Source organism: Geotrypetes seraphini, chromosome 1 (assembly GCF_902459505.1).
Source record: "Geotrypetes seraphini chromosome 1, aGeoSer1.1, whole genome shotgun sequence".
Taxonomy (NCBI): Eukaryota; Metazoa; Chordata; class Amphibia; order Gymnophiona; family Dermophiidae; genus Geotrypetes; species Geotrypetes seraphini.
The window spans coordinates 18,837,029-18,864,092 of record NC_047084.1 but is presented as its reverse complement, the minus strand read 5'-3'; the positions used below and the strand labels follow the sequence as shown (position 1 = coordinate 18,864,092).

The window sequence follows — 27,064 nt, the reverse complement described above, 5'->3', positions numbered from 1 at the left end:
AACAAATACTTGGCAAATTAGTTCATGATGGTTTTCCTGGCCAGTCTACTCCCCATGATCCAGGAACAAGATTACCTATGCTCTCTGGACTTTAAGAATGCCTACACCCACATACACATAAATCCAAACCACAGGAAATATCTGCAATTCTTAGAAGGGAATTGTACTACATTCTGTCTTTCGGCTTCTCATCAGCTCCTAAAGTCTTTACAAATTGACTAGCAGTAGTTGCAGCATCACTACACAGATCGGGGAGTGTGTGCATTTCTCTATCTGAATGATTGGCTGGTCAAGAGCATGTTGAAGGAAGGAGCACAAGAATACATGTACAGCGCTCTTTGGGTGTTGAAGCTAGTAGCATTCGTAATCACCTACCCAACCCATCTTGATTACCTTCAGACATTGGGATTAATAGGAGCCCTTTTAGACATGGTTCAGGCCAGGGCCTTTCTTCCAGAGTAGTACATAAGAAACATGATTTCTTTCATATTGCAGGTCTGCCAAAACCAACAATATTAGCTCCATTTCCTTAGAGAAATCAGGGAATGTAGATTCAATAAAGGAAGTCAGAAAAGCATTCAAGATAAATATGGAAAAACTGACTTCAATGAAGTTACTGTCTCCAGAGAGGGATCAAATTTTATATAATACGCTCAGAGATATGAAACTCCAAAAGAGGGGGTGTATCACCACCCTCGAGGTAAGAGTTCACCGTCCATCATTGCAAACTTTATATATATGATCACTCTTTGAGACTTGAATGAGTTTTATTTATATTTTTTACGTTTTAAATTATTTCATTTCTTAATTTTCTTGGATGATTTATAAATATCTTAAATTTCAAATAGGCGAAAGGATCACTGGAATAATTAATGAACACTTCACTTAACTTTTGAAAATGATCTGAGGGGACCCAACGTGGCCCCGTTTGAGATCTGCTTCAGGAGACCAAGTAGAAACTTTCAAAGTTCTCAATTCAAAATGAAGCTTTAACAAGTTTGTAAATCTCCGTGATTAGCGGTTGTATGTGAGCAGAAGCTCCTGCAGCCATTTCCCTCTTGGGGCTCTTCTTCCTCTACATAAGGGATGGAGGAGAGAGAAGAGCAGAAGATGGACGATTCCTTCCGGCCACAAAGACTCTTTGTCGAGCGGAAAGTTCGGCCTGTCACCTTTTTCTGCCCTCATTCAAGTCTCAGAGAGTGATCATATGTATAAAGTTTGCAATGACTGGATGGTGAACTCTTACTGCGAAGGTGGTGATACACCCCCTCTTTTGGAGTTTCATATCTCTGAGCGTATTATATAAAATTTGATCACTCTCTGGAGATAGTAACTTCATTGAAGTCAGTTTTTTCCATATTTAACAATATCAGCTCAGCAGAAATTGAGGTTGTTAGGTCACATTGTTTTAACGGTATATGTTATACCCTTGGCGCACCTTCATATGAGGTTGGCTCAATGGACCCTACCTTCCTAATGGTCTTATATTAAGGGGAATCTAAGAGATTTCACACTGTCACACCTGTCTTTTTAGGATCCCTGTCTTGGTGAACCATTTGTTCAAATCAAGTCATTGCAGTGTTATCGGAAAAGCTTTTTACTATACAAAGTTGTTTTGCTAAGTTAGATTCTGACATGTTCTGGATAACCAGGATAATCAAGGCCATTTCTTGTCAATTGATTATTGTAAACCACCTTGAAGGCCTTGGCTATTAGGCAGTAGCAAAATGAATAATTGGATGCCAACAAAAGTTTTGAATATTCTTAGGACAAAATTGGTGGCCCCCAAAATAGTCTGGCAGACTTTATTACATTTTCATTCTGTAAGTGGAGGAAGACAAATTTCTAAAGCAAATATATAAAAAAAGTTTTTAAAGTCCAGCTGCTATGGCAGTCCTTCAAAGTGAATCAACTGGTAAATTGTCATGTACATTGTCTATTTGATGTATTCCTTTTTTTTCTGTGGTGGAATCATGCAAAGTACTGAACAATTAAAACATTTGTAAAGCACAATGAGCACTGATTACTGAATGCAAAGTTTGGCCTAAAACTTAAAACTATACATTGTCTGTGCTTGTTTGAAATATTTATGAAAAATGGCCAGCAGGCTTAGTTAATTGTAGGCATAATGCCAAAAGACTAAAGATCAAACATATTCTGGATTGAATGATATCATCTATTCCAAGATCCTGCATCTCATACTGTCTTTAGAATCAGAAAATCTGCTAATGCTGAACACTCTTCATCTAAGACAGGAAAAACAAAAAAATAATATTTATGTAGAGGTAAAAAGGAAGCCCATAAAATTGAATGACTTAGCCAGTATGTAGCTGTTACAGAAATAAATCGTATGTATAGAGCTACTATTACAGGCCTCCATGCCTACTTAAAACGGCAGCCTTGAATGCGAACAGGCATTCTGATGAATAGAAAAAAATAGCAAGAATCCATCAATACAAGTAGTTGTAGAAGCAAATGAATTTGTAAAACAAGCAAGCTGTTTAAAGAATTGAATCAGTAGACAAAGAAAAATAAGTAGCAAATGCACAAATATAGTGGGAAACTTATTATTTCAGGAACTTTATATGGATTCTGTAGGGAAAAGTTGGACACAGCTACTCATAGCTGGCTGCAAAGTTCTGACAAGAGAAAAATGGCAAGGCTCTTCCATTGGAAACTTTGTAAACACTATGGCCCCTTTTTATCAAGCTGCGGTAGCTTCATTCAATCTTCATTCAATCATTCATTCATTCAAGCTTCATTCAATTCCTATAAGCGTTGGAGCATTCCCAAAACAGCACAGGTTCAATATCTGGAGTCCTGTTATGGTGACAATAGTTTAGCCACTGTTCTCTTATATACTTATAGAATTCCAAGTCACTATATGGATAATGGGGGAACCTCAACATCCTTTCGAACGACTCCAACACCACTTGCAGGGGGGTTCTCGTATTAGTATGGATAAGGGGTTGATAGTTTCTATGTATGAATAAGTACAGCACTGCAGGGTTCTTGTGTACCTTTATTGAGGACACTGCAAGGGTTATGCACACATTCAGGAGGGGCCAGTATCATGTCCTGCTTCAGTGACAGCATTACTCTTGTTTCTAATACAAGATTTCTATAAATTCTATTGAACTTGATAGCTCCATTTCTCTGTAATATTTTACTAAAAATAAAATTTTAAAAAAGCATATAGGAAAAAAAGACTGGATTTATTTTTGTTATATTATGGTTAACATTAGAACCTAAAATGAGCTATTTTGAAACAGAGAAAAATGAAGGTGGATAAAATAATAATAATAATTTTATTCTTATATACCGCCAAAGACATAGTAGTTCAAAGCGGTTTACAATAAGAAGAGCTGGACAATCAGCGAAATAATTTCAATGAAAGTCGTCAAATACATGTAGGTAAGCAGAGAAAGGGAGAAAGTCAGAGTATTAGACACAAAGTAGGGTCATCGAGTACATGTAGGTAGAATACAGAGTTAAGGCTATACGAGTTCTTAGGTTACAAATCGGTTAAACAAGTTTGTTTTTACTAGTTTTCTAAAGCTAAAGTAGGATGAGGAGTGCTTAATGATGTTACCCAGCCAATCGTTCTGTTGGCCTGCTTGGAAAGCAAGAGTTCTGTCCAGGTATCTTTTGTATCGGCAGGCCTTTATTGTTGGGTGGTTAAACATATGAACTCTGTGTGTGGGCCTGATGGAACTATCCAGATTAAAATGAGAGTCCAGGTATATAGGGGCCAGGCCTAGAATAGATTTGAAACAAAGACAAGCAGATTTGAACAACTCTCTTGCTTCCAGGGGCAGCCAATGAAGTTTTTGATAGTAGGGGGTTATATGTTCCCATTTTTTAATACCAAAAATCAGTCAAACTGCCAAATTTTGTATAATTTGGAGTCTTTGAATGGTTTTTTTGAAAGATCCCAGATAAATGATGTTACAATAGTCGAGTAAGCTTAAAATGGAAGATTGCACCAGTAAGCGGAATGATGCTGCATCAAAGTACTTTCTGATGGTTCTTAGTTTCCATAATGTCGAGAAGCCTTTTCTAATCAGTAATCATATGGCTTATCTAGTCTGTCTATCCATACTATCTACTATTCCTTCCTGTCCCTTAAAGATCCAATGTACTTGTCCCAATCTTTCTTGAATTCAGATACATTTTTTGTCTCCACCACCTCTGCCGAGAGGCCATTCAATGCATTCACTCTCCCTTTCCATGAAAGAGTATTTTCTGAGGTTAATTCTGAGTCTATCCCTTTTTACCTTCATCCTATGCCCCCTCATTCCAGAGCTTCCTTTCATTTGAAAGAGATTTGCCTTATGCACATTTATGCCATATAGGTATTTAAATATCTCTATCATATCTCTCCTCTCGCGCCTTTCCTCCAAAGTATACAGTACATATTGAGGTCTTTAAGCTCATCACAAGTACTTGGAAGATTTGAAAAGGATCATGTTTTTCATATCTTATTTCAAGGGATTAATGATGGTTTCTACTACCGTGTATATGCAGGGGGAATAGGTCCTATTAAATCCACATTTCAAGGGATAAATGATGGTTTCTACTACCGTGTATATGCAGGGGAGAATAGGTCTTATTAAATCCAATACAGTATACCTGCCCAGTTCTTATATGTCATAAACCCTAATTGTTATTACTAATGCCATGAGAAGTACTTTATCAGGAGGAAAAAAGCCTCAGATCCCTGCGCAAAGCCAGAACAAATCTTGCTTAAGGACTAGAAAGGGTAACAACCTCATAGGTTAAAAAAAAACCTCCTTGTTCAATGTTAACTCTATATTTCAAGGTGGAGCTAGTTAACCTTAGATTTCTTATTGTAACACAGTTCAAACAGTTAAATGAATTCAAATGAATTCCTGTATGTTGCAAAGTGTATTTGGAGCTCAGGCGATAAGTACTTATCTTATCTTATCTGTTGACAGCAGCTGTTCTGCTTTTCAGTTCTGCTGCCTGTCTCCCAGAACTATGCATAGCGTCCTTCAGTGCATTCCTCCCACATTAGCTAGCCAGCGTTTCGCTGTAAGCTGCGTCAGGGTAGTTGAACGTATTTCTCTGAAACAAAAACACTGCTTTAGTAAATCTGGTTAACCGGACTGCTCAATATATCACATCTCATGATTTAAATCATGCTTACTGCTCATCGTCACACTCTTCCATACTAAGCGACAGAAATTGTTGCGTGGCTAGGTAGCCTCAGTTTAAATGTCCGATGATGACAGAATCCATAACGTCATCGGTTTCCCCAGGTATGCTAGAGTAATAATGTTTTATGGATTTTTCTTCCAGTAACTTCTACCTCTTTTCGACCTACTATGTTAGTCACTTTGATCATATCCTTTGGCAAAGATTCCATAGCTTTTGCATGAAAAAAATAATTTGTATGTATGATTTCTGTTAATTATGCTGGTTCTTAGTTTCATGTTTATATTATCTATTTAACTGTTTCACCCTGCTCGTGATTCCCTAAACTTTTATCATATCCCCGATCAGCTTTTTTTTTTTTTTTTCCAAGCTGAGAAACCTTAACCTGTTAGCCTTTCTTCATAAAGTAGGTAGTCCACCCTCTCTCTAAGTTCTTTTGTTGCACTTTTCTGCACTTTTTCTAGTTCATCAATATCCTTTTTGAGATGGGGTGACTGGAACTGCATACAGTACTCCAAATGAGGTTGTACCATGGAAATATACAGAGGGCTAATGATATTCTCCATTTTGTTCTCCAAATGTATTTATTTAAAACATTTGTACCCTCCTGACCCTAGGCAGATAACAGAATACACCGTGGAATGATACAGAGGCATATAATATTCTTAGTCTTATTTACTATCCCTTTTATATTAATTCCTAGCAACCTGTTTGCTTTTTTGGCCACCACCGCCACACATTTGGTGGAAGATTTCAGCTTATTATCTACGATGACACCTAGATGTTTTTCTTGGGCACTGATCCCTAAGGTGGACCCTAACATCTAGTAACTATGATTTGGATTATTCTTCCCAATGTACATCACTTTGCATTTGTCCACATTAAATTTCACCTGCCATTTGGATGCTCAGTCTTCTGATTTCCTAAGGTCTTCCTGCAATTTTTCATTCTGCATGCGTTTTAACAACCTTGAACAGCTTAGTGTCATCTGCAAATTTAATAACCTCACATGCTTCAATTTTCAGATCATTTATAAATATGTTAAATAGCACCAGACCCAGTACAGATCCCTGTGGCACTCCACTAGTTACCTTCCTCTGTTGAAAAAAATGGCCATTTAACCCTACCCTCTGTTTTCTGTCCAATAACCAATTCCTAATCCACAACAGAACATTGCCTCCTATCCTACTCCTTAATTTTCTCAGGAGTCTCTCATGATGAACTGTTTTGAAAGCTTTCTGACAGTGTAGATAAACTATGGGGCTTATTTTCAAAGCACTTAGACACACAAACTACCATTGGTTTCTATGGTACTTTGTGTGTTTAAGTATTTTGAAAATGAGCCTCCAAGTCCATTGTTCTATATATACATGTTTGCTCAAACCTTCAAAGAAATGTAGCAAATTGGTGACAAGACCTCCCTTGCATGAACCCATGCTGAATCTGTCCGTTTGCTCTAAACATATCTTTGCCGGTGGAGTCCCACCATCCAAAGAAGTGCACTGCCTGAGTTGACAGTGTTGCTACCATCTCCAGGACTCCCCAAGCATGCTCAGTTGTGCGAACTGAGCATGCATAAGAAGTCCTGACATCGGCAGCAGGAGGCATGCTGTTGAGTTCTGCATTACAAAAGCAGTGCAAGGAGTAGGGGTAGCAGCTCAGGTACTGCATTTCTTTTGCTGGTGGGGCTTCAGCATCCCCGCCAGCTGTTTAAGGAGTATTACAGGTTTGAAGAGGGCCCAAGACCCAAATCCCCCCTTTAAGACAGCAGTACCTGCTGATAATGTGGGGTCATTTACCGGCTGCTATAGGAGTAAATGATCCTGCATTAACAGTGCATTAGCCAATTAACATGTTGTAAGTGTAGCACACTTCCATGCCCATTCTCTACCCATGTAATGCCCCTAACAGTAAAATATAATTTAATTTTAAAAGTAACAGATGGTTTAATGTACAGAAACAGGCATACTACAAAATCCCTTAATGTGGTTGTGTGGGAGCCTGTTTCCAGGCATAAACCATGCATTAAGGCCTTGATTCTATAAATGATGTCTCAAGTTAGGTACCTAGATTGGTGCGCCTAGCTTAATTGGCACTGATAATTAACAATTGGCACCTTGTAATTACTGATTGCACTTAATTGGATAGTGGACGCCTAACCTGGAAGGTGCCTACCACTTTGAGGTAAACGCCTAGTCCAAGTTGCCTACCAGAAGGCAGGCATGGTTGGGCTGATCGTGGGCATGCTTTTCATGTAGGTGCCTGTTTTGGACTTAGGTGCTGGTAAGTGTCTAACTTAGGTACACCTTATTTATATCAGGTTTCCTTGGCCTAAATGAGTGCGCCTAAGGTTAGGACGTCTATCGTTACCTAAGCCCACTTTAGGCGCCAGTAAGCATGATTCTATAAAATGGGCCCAACTTTTATAGAATTGCACTTAAGTGACACACTACTTGGCACCTAGGTTTTAGGCAAATTGGGGCCTAAGTGCCGCTGTACCGGGCCATGGTATGCCCTCACCTGGAGTACTGCGTCCAGCACTGGTCGCCGTACCTGAAGAAGGACAAGGTACTACTCGAAAGAATCCAGAGAAGAGCGATTAAGATGGTTAAGGGGCTGGAGGAGCTGCCGTACAGCGAAAGATTAGAGAAACTGGGCCTCTTCTCTCGCGAACAGAGGAGATTGAGAGGGGACATGATCAAAACATTCAAGGTACTGAAGGGGATAGACTTAGTAGATAAGGACAGGTTGTTCACTCTCTCCAAGGTAGGGAGAACAAGAGGGCACTCTCTAAAGTTGAAAGGGGATAGATTCCGTACAAACGTAAGGAAGTTCTTCTTCACCCAGAGAGTGGTAGAAAGCTGGAACGCCCTTCCAGAGGCTGTTATAGGGGAAAACACCCTCCAAGGATTCAAGACAAAGTTAGACAAGTTTCTGTTGAACAAGAACGTGCGCTGGTAGGGGTAGTCTCAGTTAAGGTGCTGGTCTTAGACCAGAGGGCCGCCATGTGAGCTGACTGCTGGGCATGATGGACCAGTGGTCTGACTCAGCAGTGGCAATTCTTATGTTCTTATGTTAACATACTTTAGTAAAAGGACCTCTAATTTTGAAGTTTCTTACTCATGATCTTACATGATAGAACAGTTCAAGATTCTGGGAAGGAAGCTGAAGATGAGGACCCAGAAGATAGCGTTCTCAGAGATCCTACCGGTACTGAGGGCAGATGTGAAAAGGCAGGAGGAGCTACAATCAATAAATGCATGGATGAGGAAATGGTGTGAGGAAGAAGGATTCCACTTCGTGAGGAACTGGACAACGTTTTGGGGCAAGAGCAAGCTCTACAGGAGAGATGGACTGCACCTGAGCGTGGCGGGAACCAGACTTCTAGCAAACAACATAAAGAGAGGAATAGAACAGGCTTTAAACTAAGAAGAAGGGGAAAGCCGACAGTCGACCAAGCATCGACGATTCGGAAGAAGGTATCCCGTGAAGTTACTAAGAGGAAAAAAGGCTAGGAAGAAACAAGGGACAAATTGCAGGAGTTGACTAACCCAGAAGAGGAGGTTAGAAAGATTGTAGCAAAAGAGAAGAAACTAAAGACCGAAGCACAGGGAAGGGAAATGAAGACAACAAAATACCAGGATCTAAATTGCATATATACTAATGCAGAAGACATAGACATCATTGGAATCTCTGAAACATGGTGGAATGAGGAAAACAAATGGGATACAGCACTGCCGGGGTACAAGCTCTATCGCCAGGACAGGTCAGGACAAAAAGGAGGAGGAATAGCCCTATACATACGTCTGGCGAAAGCACAGGTGGAAGAACAAATGGCTAAAAATGTAAAAAAGGGAGACAAAAATTTTTTCAGATATATTAGTGAAAGGAGGCAGATGAAAAATGGAATTGCTAAACTAAAAGATGCTGGGAACCGATATGTGGAGAGTGATGAGGAAAAAGCAAATGTGCTAAACAAATACTTCTGTTCTGTGTTCACAGAAGAAAATCCTGGAGAAGGACCGAGATTGTCTGGCAAAGTTACATGAGAAAATGGAGTAGATTCTGGAGGAGAGTGTTTATGAGCAACTTGAAAAACTGAAGGTGGACAAAGCGATGGGACCAGATGGGATCCATCCCAGGATACTAAGGGAGCTCAGAGAGGTTCTGGCGAGTCCTATTAAAGACTTGTTCAACAAATCTCTGGAGACGGGAGTGATTCCTGGGGATTGGAGGAGAGTGGATGTGGTCCCTATTCATAAAGGTGGTTAGAGGGATGAAGCAGGAAACTACAGGCCGGTGAGCCTCACTTCAGTTGTTGGAAAAATAATGGAAGTGTTGCTGAAAGAAAGGATAGTGTACTTCCTTGAATCTAATAGGTTACAGGAACTGAGGCAACATGGCTTTACAAAAGGTAAATCAAGCCAAATGAACCTGATTTAATTTTTTGATTGGGTGACCAAAGAGCTGGATCGAGGACATATGCTAGATGTAATTTACTTAGATTTCAGCAAAGCCTTTGATACAGTTCCTCATAGGAGGCTGTTGAACAAACTTGAAGGGCTGAAGTTAGGACCCAAAGTGGTGAACTGGGTTAGAAACTGGCTGTCGGACAGACGCCAGAGGGTGGTGGTTAATGGAAGTTGCTCGGAGGAAGGAAAGGTGAGTAGTGGAGTCCCTCAGGGTTCGGTGTTGGGGCCAATCCTGTTCAATATGTTTGTGAGTGACATTGCTAAAGGGTTAGAAGGAAAAGTGTGCCTTTTTGCAGATGATACCAAGATTTGTAACAGAGTAGACACCAAAGAGGGAGTGGAAAATATGAAAAATGATCTGCAAAAGTTAGAGGAATGGTCTAATGCCTAGCAACTAAAATTTCAATGCAAAGAAATGCAGAGTAATGCATTTGGGGATTAATAATCAGAAGGAACAGTATATGCTAGGAGGAGAGAACCTGATATGCACGGACAGGGAGAGGGACCTTGGGGTGATGGTGTCCGAAGATCTAAAGGCGAAAAAACAGTGTGACAAGGCAGTGGCTGCTGCCAGAAGGATGCTGGGCTGTATAAAGAGAGGCGTAGCCAGTAGAAGGAAGAAAGTGTTGATGCCCCTGTACAGGTCATTGGTAAGGCCCCACTTGGAGTATTGTGTTCAGTTTTGGAGACTGTATCTGGCGAAGGACGTAAGAAGACTTGAAGCGGTGCAGAGGAGGGCGACGAAAATGATAGGAGGCTTGTGCCAGAAGACGTAAGAGGAGAGACTGGAAGCCTTGAATATGTATACCCTAGAGGAAAGGAGAGACAGGGGAGATATGATTCAGACGTTCAAATACTTGAAGGGTATGTTAGGAAATTCTGCTTTGTGGAGAGGGTGGTGGATGCCTGGAATGCGCTCCCGAGAGAGGTGGTGGAGAGTAAAACTGTGATTGAGTTCAAAGAAGTGTGGGATGAACACAGAGGATCTAGAATCAGAAAATAATATTAAAAATTGAACTAAAGCCAGTACTGGGCAGACTTGCGCGGTCTGTGTGTGTATATGGCCATTTGGTGGAGGATGGGCTGGGGAGGGCTTCAATGGCTAGGAGGGCGTAGATGGGCTGGAGTAGGTTTTAACGGAGATTTCAGCAATAGGAACCCAAGCACAGTACAGAGTAGAGCTTTGGATTCTTGCCCAGAAATAGCTAAGAAGAAAAAATTTAAAAATTTAAATTGAATCAGGTTGGGCAGACTGGATGGACCATTCGAGTCTTTATCTGCCATCATCTACTATGTTACTATGTTACAATCGACAAGAATGGACACAGCAGAGACGACCAACAAGCTGGAATCTCTATGAGTTAAAATACCGGGAAGGAAAGGGCCTGAAATAAAGATGGGCCAATACTATCGTCCACCCGGGCAAACCGGAGAAATGGAAGCCGAGATGAAGCGAGAATGCAAAAGCGGCAACACGGTTATTATGGGAGACTTCAACTACCCCGGGATAGACTGGAGTCTTGGAAGCTCAAAATGCGCTAGGGAGACAGAATTCCTGGAGGCTACACAAGATTGCTTCATGGAGCAGCTTGTTAGAGATCCGACGAGAGGAAATGCTATTCTGGATCTAATCCTAAATGGGTTAAGGGGACCTGCAAAGGAAGTGGAAGAAGTGGGACTGTTGGGAAACAGTGATCATAATATGATCAAGTTCAAGGTTGAGGTAGGAGTACCGAAAGGAAAAAGAACCATAGCGACAACTTTTAACTTCAGGAAAGGACTCCCGAAGAAGGCATTGATTGTTGGCGAAACGGGTCCCGTCGGGCGAACACTGCACTGCTTAAAGCACTTTTTCACTGAGGCACTTTTCTCAAATTTTAAGATAAGTGCACCTTTTTATTTATTGAGCTAAGCATATAATACATAACAATATAAGTTCAAATGCTTTAAATCACTGAGTGAGAGGTTTCGGTAGATGAATGAGAATCCTACCTGCATTATTATCTTGTTGTTCATTTATTGAACGTAGCAGGATTTCTGAGATCTTTCCTCTCAACAAAGTTACAACTTTTAAGTTGTGTGTTAGAAATTTGTTGCACAATGTTTATTCGTTGAGGTTTCATATAGTCTTCATCATTAAACGGTAAATCATGCCTGGTCTTTTTTCAAGGACACGGTGAGCGAGGCTCAAAATCTATATATCTCCAGATTCAGGAAGGGGTGCAAAAAGAGTCGAACAAAAGACCCGGCGAGGATAACCAAAATAGTGAAGGAAGTGATAGGCAATAAGAAAAATTCATTCAGGAAATGGAAAAAGGACAAAACTGAGGGGAACTGGAAAGAGCACAGGAAATATCAAAAAGAATGTCACCGTGTGGTTCGAAAAGCCAAAAGAGAGTATGAAAAGAGGCTAGTCAGGGAAGCACAAAATTTCAAACCGTTCTTCAGATATGTTAAAGGGAAGCAGCAGGCTAGGGAGGAGGTGGGACCGCTGGACGACGGAGCCAGGAAGGGAGTGGTGAAGGAGGAGAAAGAAGTGGCAGAAAGGCTTAACATGTTCTTATAGTCTGTATTTACAAACAAAGACACATCCAACATACCGGAACCTGAGCAATTCTTCAATGGAAGTCAAGCAGAAAAATTAACATCCATGGAAGTGAGCCTTGAAGATGTGCGCAGGCAGATAGAAAAACTAAAAACTGACAAATTTCTGGGTCTGGACAGAATACATCCAAGGGTTCTGAAGGAATTAAAGGAGGAGATAGCGGAATTACTGCAGCAAATTTGCAACTTATCCTTGAAAACAGGCGTGATCCCGGAGGATTGGAAGATAGCCAATGTTAAACCCATCTTTAAAAAGGGATCAAGAGGTGACCTGGGAAACTACAGACCGGTGAGCCTGACCTCGGTTCCGGGGAAAATGGCAGAAGCACTGATAAAAGAAAACATCGATGAACATTTTGAAAAAAACGAACTTCTGATAACCAGCCAACATGGTTTCTCCAAGGGGAGATCGTGCCTAATGAACTTATTGCACTCCTTCGAAAGGATTAACAAACGGATGGACAAAGGAGACCGCATAGACATCATATATCAAGATTTCCAAAAAGCCTTTGACAAGGTGCCCCATGAACGTCTACTCCAGAAACTGAAGAACCATGGGGTGGAAGGAGACGTACATAGATGGATCAGAAACTGGTTGGAGGGTAGTAAACAGAGGGTAGGAGTGAAAGGCCACTACTTGGACTGGAGGAGGGTCACGAGTGGTGTCCCGCAGGGCTCAGCTCGAGCCGCTGCTATTTAATATATTCATAAATGATCTAGAAACAGGGATGAAGTGTGAGATAATAAAATTTGCAGACGACACCAAACTATTTAGTGGAGCTTGGACTAAAGAGGACTGCGAAGAATTGCAAAGGGACTTGAACAAACTAGGGGAATAGGTGACGAGTTGGCAGATGAAATTCAACATTGAGAAATGTAAAGTATTACATGTGGAAAGCAGAAACTCGAGGTACAGCTATGCGATGGGAGGGATATTATTGAATGAGAGTACCCAAGAAAGGGACTTGGGGGTAATGGTGGACATGACAATGAAGCCGACGGCACAGTGCACAGTGGCCGCTAAGACAGCGAATAGAATGCTAGGTATAATCAAGAAGGATATTACAACCAGAACGAAAGAAGTTATCCTGCCGTTGTATCAGGTGATGGTGTACTGGATGGAGTATTGCGTCCAATATTGGTCGCCGTACCTTAAGAAGGATATGGCGTTACTTGAGAGGGTTCAAAGGAGAGCGACGTGTCTGATAAAGGGGATGGAAAACCTTTCATACACTGAGAGATTGGAGAAACTGGGTCTCTTTTCCCTGGAGAAGAGGAGACTTAGAGGGGATATGATAGAGACTTACAAGATCATGAAGGGCATAGAGAGTGTGGAGAGGGACAGATTCTTCAAACTTTCGAAAAATAAAAGAACAAAAGGGCATTTGGAAAAGTTGAAAGGGGACAGATTCAAAACAAATGCTAGGAAGTTTTTCTTTACCCAACGTATGGTGGACACCTGGAATGCGCTTCCAGAGGACGTAATAGGGCAGAGTATGGTACTGGGGTTTAATAAAGGATTGGACAATTTCCTGCTGGAAAAGGGGATAGAAGGATATAGATAGAGGATTACTGCACAGGTCCTGGACCTGTTGGGCTGCCGCGTGAGCGGATTGCTGGGTACGATGGACCTCAGGTCTGACCCAGCGAGGCATTGCTTATGTTCTTATGTTCATTCTTCTGATTTTTGAATCATTTCTGTCTAACTAGAGCATTTAAGTGAAAGGAAAGAATGCTTATAACCTACTTAGGTGATAGGTGGGCTTTAACATCGCAAGACTTGTCCCAATTCTCTGAAGCAACCCACTCTACTCTTCAATTCCTCTGGAAATGGCCTTTTCTAATCCGCCTTGAACTGCAAGGTAATGGCGGAATAGAACTCAAATAAATAAATGCTAATATATTTCATTTAGAATATTCTACTCCACTGTTCACTTTTCTCAGTACTAATGGTAGAGGGGAAAACTTGCAGCACAGCATATATCAGTGGTCTCAAACCTGCGGCCTGCCAGGTACTATTTTGATGCCCTCGGTATGTTTAGCATAATCACAAAAGTAAAATAAAATAGTTTCTTGATCATATGTCTCTTTAGCTAATTGTCATTTCTTTAATAAGACATTAACTATTTTTTTCTGCAGCCCTTCAAGTACCTACAAATCCAAAATGTGGCCCTGCAAAGTTTGAGACCACTGGCATATATGAAATTAGCTACAAACCACGAGATCTTGTATGTATATAAAGTGTATCCCTTATACACATACTATGTTCACACCCCTCCCCCATCTACCCACTGTTAGTGTAATCTGGTAGGGTGATAGTATGTTTCAAAGGTTAAAAAGTGCTTTCTATCCTGCCAAGAGCTTCCTGCAAACTCAAAATGCTTTTGCATAGTGTTAAGACAAGTAATTTATGCATAGGAGAAGGGAAGAGATGAGGTAAAAATCTCTCAAGCTGTAGCTTGTAGCTGTAGTTGAATGGATTGCAGTTCTTATCTATATACAGTGTGTGTGTGTGTGTGCGTGTGTTTCAGGGAGAGGGGTGTTAGTACTTCAGGTAAAGGTAACAGGGTTCTCCATTTTAAGAGAATCATTCATATAATTAGTATTCGCCATAAGCAGTTAAACACCAGAGACGAGCTCCCAGAGACAAAACAGGTTGTTTAGCTCGTCAGCATCAGGGAATAGGAGGTGTTGAAACATGACTGCTTTTAGCTGGATTTAAGCTTTGCTGTTGCTGGTAGGTAATCTCTGTATTATGTGCCAACAGCTCCACTTGCAGTACATAGCCATTATCAGTCGTATGACTGTGTTTATTCTTTAAGATGTTTGCCTAATAGCTCAGGAGCTTAATATTATACAAAATTATTACAATATTATATATATATTATTACAATATTATATATATATATATTATTACAATATTATATATTATTACATTATTACAATATATATATATTATTACAATATTATACAAAATTACTTTTTTTTAAGTTACATAGTAACATAGTAGATGAAGGCAGATAAAGACCCGAATGGTCCATCCAGTCTTCACAAACTGATTCAATCTAAAAATTTGTTCAGGATTTTGTTGAATCTTCTTATAAGAGAGTTGTACAAAGATTCAGAATGCAGGACAGTGAGTAACACCCTATTCACCACCCATCCCACCCAATTCCAGAGTAAGAATAATTGCAAAGGCCAAAGCTAAGCAGAATTCTCCAGAAATAATCTTAGAAAGGACCATGTCTCTCTGAATTGCTGAAAATGCCCCACCTTTTCAGTTGCAGTTGCTCATAAATCAAACATAGAGAGTTCCACCTAAAGTGAACACTGAGGTTTCTCAGGTCAAGGACTGAGGCAATTAGAACATTGTAGCCAGGGTCTTCAAATCCAGTCCTTGAGGTCCATAACCCCGCCTGGTTTTCCGGATTTCCATCATGAATATGTATGAGCTCCATTTGCATTCATTGCTTCCATCTCATACATATTCATGGTGGAATTCCTGAAAACTAGATTGGTTTGTGGACCTTGAGGACTGAATTTTGATGACTCTTGCATTATATTTGCCATTCAGACCCTAATGGAGATTCCCTCCTTTCATGTAGTTAGACTGGTGGAGTATAGAAAATCTGTATTTTGGATAGTTGGGCCAAAACTACAGAACTCATTGCTATCAAAGTTGAGAACACTACAAAACCTTGACTTAATTCAAGAAGGGTTTAAAAACATACCTGTTTGAACAGAACTTTGAAACAGGTTAGACAAGATGAACTTTCAATCTGGATTATGAGCTTGAATATCTATCTGAAGAAATGGGTGGCAGAAGTTTGTTGGTTTTAAGTTTGATACAGTGGTACCTTGGATTACGAGCATAATCCGTTCCAGGAGCATGCTCGTAATCCAAAATGCTCGTATATCAAAGCAAGTTTCCCCATAGGAAGTAAGGGAAACTTGCTTTGATATGTCCCCCCCCCCACCTCCCCCCCACGAGAACCAGCATTGCTCCCCCCGAAGGCCCCCTCCCCCGCGATCCGGCACCCCCCCGCCGTGACCTGAAGTCCCCCCCATCCCACCCGAACCCTCTTCTTACTTTTCTGTAGTCTCCGCAGCGGCACCGGCACCAGCATGTCCTGTGCGTGGTGCCAGTGCCTGAAGATCTGCTTCCTGTGCTGGGCCTTTAGAGTTCACGTTCGACGTGAACTCTCAGGCCTTGCACAGGAAGCAGATCTTCAGGCACCGGCACCACGCACAGGACATGCTGGTGCCGGTGCCGCTGCCGCGGCTACAGAAAAGTAAGAAGAGGGTTCGGGTGGGTTGGGGGGACCTCAGGTCATGGCGGGGGGATGCCGGTTCGCGGGGGGGAGGGTGCTGGTTCGCAGGTGGGGCGCTCGCAAATCGAAACGCGCTCGGTTTCCGAGGCGCCGATTTTGCGAATGTTTTGCTCGTCTTGCAAAACACTCGCAAACCGGTGCACTCGTAAACCGAGGTACCACTGTATATAAATATATATATTTTATTATATATGTTTTATTTTGTGATCCGCTCAAGACATTGGTTAGTGTGGAATACAAATATTGTAGATAAATAGTGTGACAAAGGTACCTGAAGATGCAGAATCCCACAGATCTTGCCCCCTGACTCTGTGCCAGAAACCCCGAACAAGAGGGCAGTAAAAGGCATATGAGCCTGTGTACCTTTTGCAGTTATACAAGACCATCAGAGATCCAAAGGAGATACTTTCATATTGCAGCCACACTGGCATCCAAATCACTCCGTGTACCACAAGGAAAAAAAGAGTGAGTTGAGGAGGCTGAATATTTCTAGTTCAAAAAGCATGCTAGTGAGCATCAGATACAAGTTGTTGGCCTCAGTTCCCCAGATATGTTTAACAGCATATATAGAGGGGCTGGGAGGGCCATACTGTAGCTGTTGGTAAATGAATGATAAAGACAGTGATGTAGCAATTGCCTGAGCAAACAGAACAGATAAACCAGATTCCTTAGCAAGAAAAGCAAAGATACATTTCAAAATCATGTTTGCTGTGGTGGAACTGCATCCATTTGAACTACTATGAGAATGGCAAAGAGAAGTTTCTTATGAAAATGAAATAATTTGTGATCCAAAGAGAACTTGGTCAAGTGTCCACTTTTTCGAGACTGCCTTCAACACTTAACTCCCTCCCTCTGCTTATCACCCTAGCCATCAGTTTAACCATCCCCTGCTAACCGCAACCCCTACCCTGGTATCCTGTTTATCTTGATTGATTGATTAGATTGTGAGCTCATTCGAGCAGGGACTGCCTCCTTCATGACTGTACAGCGCTGCATACATCTGGTAGCAATCCAGAAATTTTATTAGTAGTAGTAGTAGGTTAGTATCCATCCACACTTGCCATTGAAGTGTATGCCCATCAAACTGAAAACATTTATTCCACCATTGAGGTATTTGCTTTCAGGACCAGACCTTTGATCAAGAGCTTAAGACGTAGTTAGCAAAAGAGAACTTTCACACAAATTCCTAGGTAAAGATGTGCCAAGAATATAAGTTGCTTGGGCAACATTTGGTGTGCTTCCAGCTGTATCCACCAAGGTGACTTTTGTCTGAGAATAACAGCTGCATGGTACTTATAGAAATGGAGAAAGTTAACCCCTCCAGTATTTAGTCCTTTGAAGGGTCTGCGGTTCTATATTGGGTCTCTTATTTTTTCTTAAAAATGTTATTAATAGATTATCAATTTCTTTATACAGTTGTTTAGAAAAGAAAGCAGGCACCATACTTGTGCATTATTATAAGGACAATGGACATCTTAATTGTCGCCAGCCTTACCATCAGCTTAGGAAGAGAGGAGACCATTGTGCACATAGACCTTTAACTTTCTTAGAATATTGCTACTTTTGGGGTTTTGGCCAGGTACTAGTGATCTGTATTGGCCACCATGAGAATGGGCTACTGGGCTTGATGAACCTTTGATCTGACCCAGTAAGGCTATTCTTATGTTCTTATTCTCATTCATTTTAATAGGATGTAGGAAGGTAGGAACTAATTAAATGCCCTGCTATTTCAACTCTTGGCTTTACCATTGGAAAGGAAATCTTTGAACCATGCCTTTGTTACAGTGGGCATTTAAGGGCATAAGCTCTGACATAGTGTAGTCAATCTTGCTGTACTTCTTCAATGGAGTAAACATGCAGATAGACAAGGGCAAGCCGGTCGACATTGTATATCTGGATTTTCAGAAGGCGTTCAACAAGGTTCCACATGAACGACTACTTTGAAAAATTGCGAGCCATTAAATTAAGGGTGACATACTCATGTGGATTAAAAACTGGTTGGCGGACAGGAAACAGAGAGTGGGGGTAAATGGACAATACTTGGACTGGAAAAGCGTCATGAGTGGAGTGCCGCAGGGTTCGGTGCTTGGACCCGTGCTCTTCAACATATTTATAAATGACCTGGAAATTGGTACAATGAGCGAAGTGATTAAATTTGCAGGTGATACCCTGTTTCCCCGAAAATAAGACCTGTCCCGAAAATAAGCCCTAGCATGATTTTTAAAGATACTCCTAATATAAGCCCTACCCCAAAAATAAGCCCTAGGTAAGATCGACCCCCGAACCTCCCCCCCCCCCGACACCATCCCTGACACTAGTGCTGCCTGATTTGCTGAAAAAATCGGACTCGTCGATTCAGCAACCCCCACCCCTGCTACTTTAGGAGGTCTCGGAGCAAAGGTATGTCAGTCTCATGGTGGGAAGGGTTGGTGGGCTTCTGCTGCACAAGGGGATGGGTGAGAGGGGAGTAATGATGGTGCACATGGGGGGGGGAAGAAAGAAAAGAGGAAGAATTGGGGTAGAAGAGAGGAAGGGAGAGATGATTGATGTACATGAAAAAATAAAACATCCCCAAAAATAAGCCCTAGTGCATTTTTTGGACCCAAAATTAATATAAGACCCTGTCTTATTTTCGGGGAAACACGGTACAAAGTTAATCAGACACAGAAGGATTATGAAGACCTGCAACGTGACATAAACACGCTTGAGAAATGGGGCACAACATGGAAAATGAGGTTTAACGTGGATAAGTGTAAGGTGATGCATGTCAGTAACAAAAATCTTATACACGAATACAGGATGTCTGGTGTGGGTACTCAGAGACACTCCCCCAGGAAAGAGATCTGGGAGTACTGATCGACAAGTCGATGAAGCCGTCCGCGCAATACGTGGCAGCTGTGAAAAGGGTGAACAGAATGTTAGGAATGATTAAGAAGGGGATCAAAAGCAGATCGGAGAAGGTTATCATGCTGCTGTACTGGGCCATGGTAACATAGTAACATAGTAGATGATAGCAGATAAAGACCTGAATGGTCCATCCAGTCTGCCCAACCTGATTCAATTTAAATTTTTTAAATTTTTTCTTCTTAGCTATTTCTGGTACGCCTCCCATCTGGAATACTGCATTCAGCACTGGTCGCTGTACATGAAGAAGGACACGGTACTACTCGAAAGGGTCCAGAGAAGAACAACTAAAATGGTTAAGGGGCTGGAGAAGTTGCTGTACAGCGAGAGATTAGAGAAACTGAGCCTCTTCTCCCTTGAAAAGAGGAGGCTGAGAGGGGACATGATTGAAACATTCACTATAATGAAGGGAATAGACTTAGTAGATAGAGACAGGTTGTTCACCCTCTCCAAGGTAGAGAGAACGAGAGAGTACTATCTAAAGATAAAAGGGGATAGATTCCATACAAACGTAAGGAAGTTCTTCTTCACCCAGAGAGTGGTAGAAAACTGGAACGCTCTTCCGGAGGCTGTTATAGGGGAAAACACTCTCCAGGGATTCAAGATAAAGTTACACAAGTTCCTGCTGAACCAGAAAATACGCAGATAAAGCTAGTCTCAGGAAGGGCACTGGTTTTTGACCTAAGGGCCGCCGTGTGAGTGAACTGCTGGGCACGATGGACCACTGGTCTGACCTAACAGCGGCAATTCTTATGTTCTTATGATCCAATTAGCTCAAGTAAAGGAGGAAAGGATTCCTCAGGTTTGGACAGGAAGAAGTGAACATTATCTGCATACCAGAGAGTTTGCATTCTACCTTACTCACCAAAATACCATATATAGTTTGAAATTGTCTGATCACACAGAACAAGAATTTAAGATTCAAATTGAGCAGCAAGGGCAAGAAAGGGCACCCTTACCTGATGCCTCTATGTAAATGATAAGCACCGTATTGTTAATATAGAGCTGAGCAGTAGGATTAGAGTACGTAATTTAATCATGTTCATGAATTTTTCCCAAAGCCAAACCAGGGCAAAACTTGAAACACATAGGGCCACTCCGCTCTATCAAAGACCTTCTCAGCGTTTAAGGACACCATAGATTTAGTAGGAGTAATCAGTTGGAGGCACAATTGAGTGCTATTGATACAGTTCATACTAGATACAAACCTGTCTGATCTGGATAGATAGAGCCCTCTAACGATGCCATCAGATAATTAGTTAATACTGTAGTATAATTTTTTCATCCATGTTTATCAGGGAGATGGACTTATAGTTGGACACCTGTTTTTGGAGGTGTCCCTCTGATAGCACAGATAAAGACTTCTTTTTTTTTTAACTTTAAGGTATGTTGCTTTAAAGATATCCCATTGTATTGGGATTAAAGCTCTGGGGATTCATGGAAAGAAAAATAATCGTCTATGGATTGTATAACATATGAATGAAAACTGGGTCTCTGAACTAAGTGTTATTAAAGTACTAGAAAGGTATAGATTGATTTGGCTGAAAATCCTGAAAAGTTACAGAAATACTTACATGGTCCAAAACAGTAGTAGACTCTGTAGATGCTGATTCTACTTAAGGTATAATGGGTTTAGAAATCAGCGCATAATCTATGTTTGAGAAAGAATTATGTACCTAGGACGTGACGGTAATATCCTGCCCATAGGGGTGCAGTGTTCTCCAGGGGTCCAACAGCAGTAGTGTATGCTGAAAAAGTGCAAAGAAACCAAAATGGAATTGTCCAGATCAGAATGATGTGCACTAAGAAAGTGTCCTCCAACTCATCTGATAATGTGAAGATCTTTATTCCTCCAATAGCACAATGGTACATTCAACGATTCAATGACTCAATGACTCGACATGTACATGTTTCGGCCAACAGGCCTGCCTCAGGAGTCTTCAGAATCACGAATGATGATATTTGAAGAATACTGCCACCCACGTGGATTTAACCAAAATTCAAAAAAGGAAAGTAATGTCTCGTTTATCTGAACTGTTGCCAACTAGAGCCAAAACGTCTCGCGCCTAACTTTAATTTTAGTATCCTGGGATGGATTCCGTCTGGTCCCATCGTTTTGTCCACTTTCAGTTTTTCAAGTTGCTGATAAACACTTTCCTCCGTGAACGGCACAGAACCTACTTCATTTTCTCGTGTAACTTTGCCAGACAATCTCGGTCCTTCTCCAGGATTTTCTTCTGTGAACACAGAACAGAAGTATTTGTTTAGCACATTTGCTTTTTCCTCATTACTCTCCACATATCGATTCCCAGCATCTTTTAGTTTAGCAATTCCATTTTACATCTTCCTCCTTTCACTAATATATCTGAAAAAAATTTTGTCTCCCTTTTTTACATTTTTAGCCATTTGTTCTTCTGCCTGTGCTTTCGCCAGACATAGAGATATGTCTGGCGAAAGCATGGGCGGAAGAACAAATGGCTATAAATGTAAAAGAGGGAGACAAAAATTTTTTCACCCTGTAGTCCTTTCTCTACTCGTCTTCTTGGTTTTTTTTATATTTCACGAACGCCAACTCTTTCGCCTTTATTTTCTCCACCACTAGTTTGGAGAACCATATCGGCTTCCTTTTTCTCTTGTTTTTATTTATTTTCTTCACATAAAGGTCCCAATGTAGAAGAGATCTAGGCAGGGTACCTCTCTGCAGTAGTTATCTAATCATACACTTTCAGGGCAGAAGAGGGAGTTCCTGGGAACTCCACGTGTTGCCTTCTCCCTTTGCTTTCCTTTGGTTCTGCCCATGGTCTGGCTTGTCAGTTGTCACATGTGATTAAACTGCTTCTTCAGGATCACTCATGGAGCTTGTCCTACACCAGGAGGGTAGGTATGTATCTTTCGTTTCCTCTTTCCCATAGCAACAGCAATGGAGGAGCAGGTAAACCACCAATAATGCCTTTCAGATCAAGATTTCAGAAGCTCGCACTTGTCACCAATGCCAATTTTTTAACTGCTTGAAGTTCATTAAACTAGAGTACTTTGCTCTGCTGTTTGTGAGTATTTATATGATAAGTTGACTTGACAAAATTGGATTCACAGGATTCAAATCCTCCTCTCTTCTTTCGCCTTCTTTCTCTTTTTCTTCTTTTCTTCTGTATCTTCATTTGTGGCCCCCCTTTCCTTTTGTATCGTTAATACATTTGTAGGTATATATTTTATTTTGTCTTATTGTTTGTCCACTTTTTTAAATTTGTAATACGCATTGAAATATTTGATATTGCGTGTACATCAAATTTTAATAAAACTTGAAACTTGAACCAATAGCGATGTTCAATATTTGTTCCTAAGAGTTTCTATATGAATGTAGTAATATATATATATATATACTTTATCATTATTTACAGATGGAAGACCTTTGACGCTGGATGAGATATGGGAAGGTGTTCATGAAAGCTACAAAGCTCGTCTACTACAGGGGCCATGGGACACAATTACACAACAGGTTGGGGATGTGCATAAATAGCACTTTATGTTGGCATGCAGAAGATTGTCTTCTTAAAGAAACATTTTGTTATTCAGTTAAAACTCATAGCCTTAAATAATCTGAGTATATGCAGCACTTTCCTTAATTCATAAAATAAGTTTATCACCAATATAAGCTGTGTCAATATAAGCAGATAGGTAGATTAAAAAGTGACAAATCTCCAGGCCCGGACGGAATCCACCCTAGGGTGGAAATAGCGGAACTACTACAGCAGGTTTGTAACCTATCCCTGAAAACAGGCGTGATCCCGGAGGATTGGAGGATAGCTAATGTTACACCCATCTTTAAAAAATGATCGAGAGGTGACCCGGGGAATTAAAGTCTGACCTTGGTTCTGGGGGAGATGGCGGAAGCGCTGATAAAAGAAAGCATTGATGAACATCTAGATAGAAACAAACTGATGAAAACAAGCCAGCACGGCTTCTGCAAGAGAAGATCGTGCCTAACGAACTTATTGCACTTCTTCAAAGGAATTAACAAACAAATGGACAAAGGGGATCCCAGAGACATCGTATACTTGGATTTCCAAAAGGCCTTTGACATGGTACCCCATGAACGCCTACTACGGAAACTGAAGAACCATGGGGTGGAAGGAGACATTCATAGATGGATCAAAAATTGGTTGGCGGGTAGGAAGCAAAGGGTCGGAGTGAAGGGCCAGTACTCTGACTGGAGGAGGGTCACAAGTTGTGTTCCGCAGGGGTCAGTACTCAGACCGCTACCCGTTCAATATATTTATAAACGATCTAGAAACAGGCACGAAGTGCGAAGTAATAAAATTCGCAGACGACACCAAACTATTTAGTGGAGTTGGGACTAAAGAGGACTGCGAGGAATTACAAAAGGACATGAATAAGCTAGAAGAGTGGGCGATGAGATGGCAGATGAAGTTTAATGTAGAGAAATGTAAAGTCTTGTATGTAGGGAACAGAAACCCGAAGTACAAATATACGATGGGAGGGCTGGTAATGGGTGAAAGTACCCAAGAAAAAGACTTGGGGGTAATAGTGGACAACACAAGGAAGCAATCAGCACAGTGCACAGCGGCCTCTAAGAAGGCAAATAGAATGCTGGGTATTATCAAAAAAGGCATTAGAACAAGATTGAAAGAGGTCATCCTGCCATTGTATCGGACAATGGTGCGCCCGCATCTGGAGTGCTGCGTCCAATATTGGTCGCCGTACCTTAAGAAGGATATGGCAATACTCGAGAGGGTTCAGAGAAGAGCGATGCGATTGATAAGATGTATGGAAAACCTTTCATATGCTGAAAGATTAGAGAAACTGGGGCTCTTTTCCCTGGAAAAGTGGAGATTTAGAAGGGACATGATAGAGCCTTCAAGATCATGAAGGGCATAGAGAAAGTGGAAAGGGACAGATTCTTCAAACTTTCAGAAACTACAAGAACGAGAGGGAATATGGAAAAATTAAGAGGGAACAGATTCAGAACCAATGTTAGGAAGTTTTTCACCCAAAGGGAGGTGGATGCCTGTAATGAGCTTCCAGAGGGTGTGATAGGACAGGGTATGGTATCAGGGTTCAAGAAAGGATTGGATGAATTCCTGAAGGAAAAAGGGATTGAAGGGTATAGAGTTCGCAATACAGGTCCTGGACCTGATGGGCCACCACGTGAGCGGACTGCTGGGCAGGATGGACCCGTGGTCTGACCCAGCAGAGGCACTGCTTATGTTCTTACAGCCCTTTAACTGATGCTCACCAGCTAAAAATGCTTACAGGATACTAACAGGAAGCCCTATACCAAGAATATTTGCAGTCCTAGAGGGCTGCAAGCCAGTTTGATCCCTAACGAATAGCTTGAAAACCCAACTGGTTAATGACCCTCTAGAATTGCATTTTGACACCCCTGCCCTATACAATGCAATATGGGCTGAATTCACTTTGGATTGTTAGGATAATCTATCCTGTGTGTTTGCTATAAATATTTATACTCTGGTGCACTTGATATGGTGATTTAGTTTTGTGTGTATTTGTAAAATGAAAAATGTTCTCTTCTTTTCCTAAAGTAAATGTATGATGGTTAAGGTTTTATGCTTGTATGTGGCAAAATATAGCTATTTCTTTATTAGATATTAATGTATTGCCCTGTCTTTGCTTGGGCACCTCTGTGTTAGGAGTAAAATAGCTGGTCTTTTTATAGGCTGGATTTTGCTCTTTACATGTAATGCTCATAAGCCCTGGAAAGAGGGAGGGGAGGGGAGAAGTTATTCCTTTTGCAATAACAATACATAGTAACTGGATTAGGGCCCATTATTACAGGGTTCTACTACTACTGTCATTTCTTTAGCTTTACTAGATGTATGCAGCTCTAAACACTAAATGTGTTTCAGAGAGTACTTCCTTGACAGAGCATGCAATCTATTCAAGACAGGCAAACAGAGGGTTTTGGTGGGTTCACACTTTCCACCATAAGTGTACTAGTTAGGGTGGCATATGGGTTGGGTCCCATTGATGACTTCTATTCCGCCTGTACCTTGCAGTTCTAAGCGGAATCCATAGATGATTATTTTTCTTTCCATGAATCCCCAGAGCTTTGATCCCAATACAATGGGATACCTTTAAAGCAACATACGTTAAAATTTAAAAAAAGAAGTCTTATCTGTGCTATCACTGCTCACCAAGCTACTCCAGAGACCTGCTTGCAACTCTACTAGGACTGGCTATATTATCTGCAGTGGTCACTGACCGCCTCCCACCCCCAAATATCTGCTTGAAACAGAAATGTACTGTTTCATGCAGATATTTAGGGGTGGGAGGGGGCTATTGATCACTAGGGGGTGTATGGGGGCCATATTTCCTTACCTCCAATGGTCATCTCATCATTCTGTTTACCTTTTTGCCCTTTTTTGTTTTAAAAACAGGTCTAGCCCAAAATGTACAAACTGCCCTGCAGAGAGAAGAACACCTTGTATTGGGATATAGACAGTCCAACAAAAAAAGGCAAGGGAGGTGTCTTTTCAACCAATGATAAAGTTTTTATTTGAAACAGTGGTCCCAATAAGGATCCCTATTTCGGCATATAGGAGATGCCTTCCTCAGAGGGATACTATTGGAAATATTCAACATACTGTGCCCTGGACATTTTGTAAAATGTTTGATTATCGCTGTAAAATGTCCAAATGCTAAGCCCATCCTAATCTTGCCTCTTAAAATTTAGACGCACTGAAGACAAAACAACCATAAAGCTGTCTAAAAAGTCAGTTTCGAAAATGCCTACTTGGATGTTTTGACTAGTAAGACATCCAAGTGCCAATTTATGCCGTCTTTTGCATGTCTATTTTTTTTTTTTTTTAATGAGCCCCTTACTATATTTACAGGCGGAAATTTAGCATTTATTTATTCTGTGAAGTAAAACCAAAAGAAAAAAAAACACTATGCTCCACAAAAAACAACAGGAAGTGTGAACAGTTGAGCTGGATGATCACTTCAGTGGATGTGCAGTACAACAATTGCTTTTCTAGGCATTTTATTGCGTATTTACACATTTTTGATGCAATAATCTTAGGACCCCGAGGAAGGCCTTTAGGCCCAAATATGAACCTTGTAGGGTCCTGTGATATGATACCCTCCAATTTGAAGGACTTATACACTGTGGAATTTTTAACAGAACTCTTGATGCTCAACTGTTCCACCTAGCAAGTCGTACAAATCAAACCCCTCTCAGTCTCCTCTTTTCAAGGGAGAAGAGGCCCAGTTTTTCTAATCTCTCACTGTACGGCAACTCCTCCAGCCCCTTAACCATTTTAGTCGCTCTTCTCTGGACCCTTTCGAGTAGTACCGTGTCCTTCTTCATGTACGGCGACCAGTGCTGGACGCAGTATTCCAGGTGAGGGCGCACCATGGCCCGGTACAGCGGCATGATAACCTTCTCCGATCTGTTCATGATTCCCTTCTTAATCATTCTTAGCATTCTGTTCGCCCTTTTCGCTGCCGCCGCGCATTGCGTAGACGGCTTCATCGACTTGTCGACCAGTATTCCCAAGTCTCTTTCCTGGGGGGTCTCTCCAAGTACTGCACCGG

General features: G+C 41.2%; 1 protein-coding gene across 1 annotated transcript in view; it reads left to right on the top strand.

The window, feature by feature from the left end:
• Positions 1-27,064, top strand: part of ATG10 (autophagy related 10) — a 218,283-nt gene that overhangs the window by 94,231 nt on the left and 96,988 nt on the right. The window contains exon 5 of the mRNA XM_033923911.1: positions 22,888-22,985. Coding sequence (XP_033779802.1) covers positions 22,888-22,985 — 98 coding nt within the window. The remainder of the gene's footprint in view (positions 1-22,887; positions 22,986-27,064) is intronic.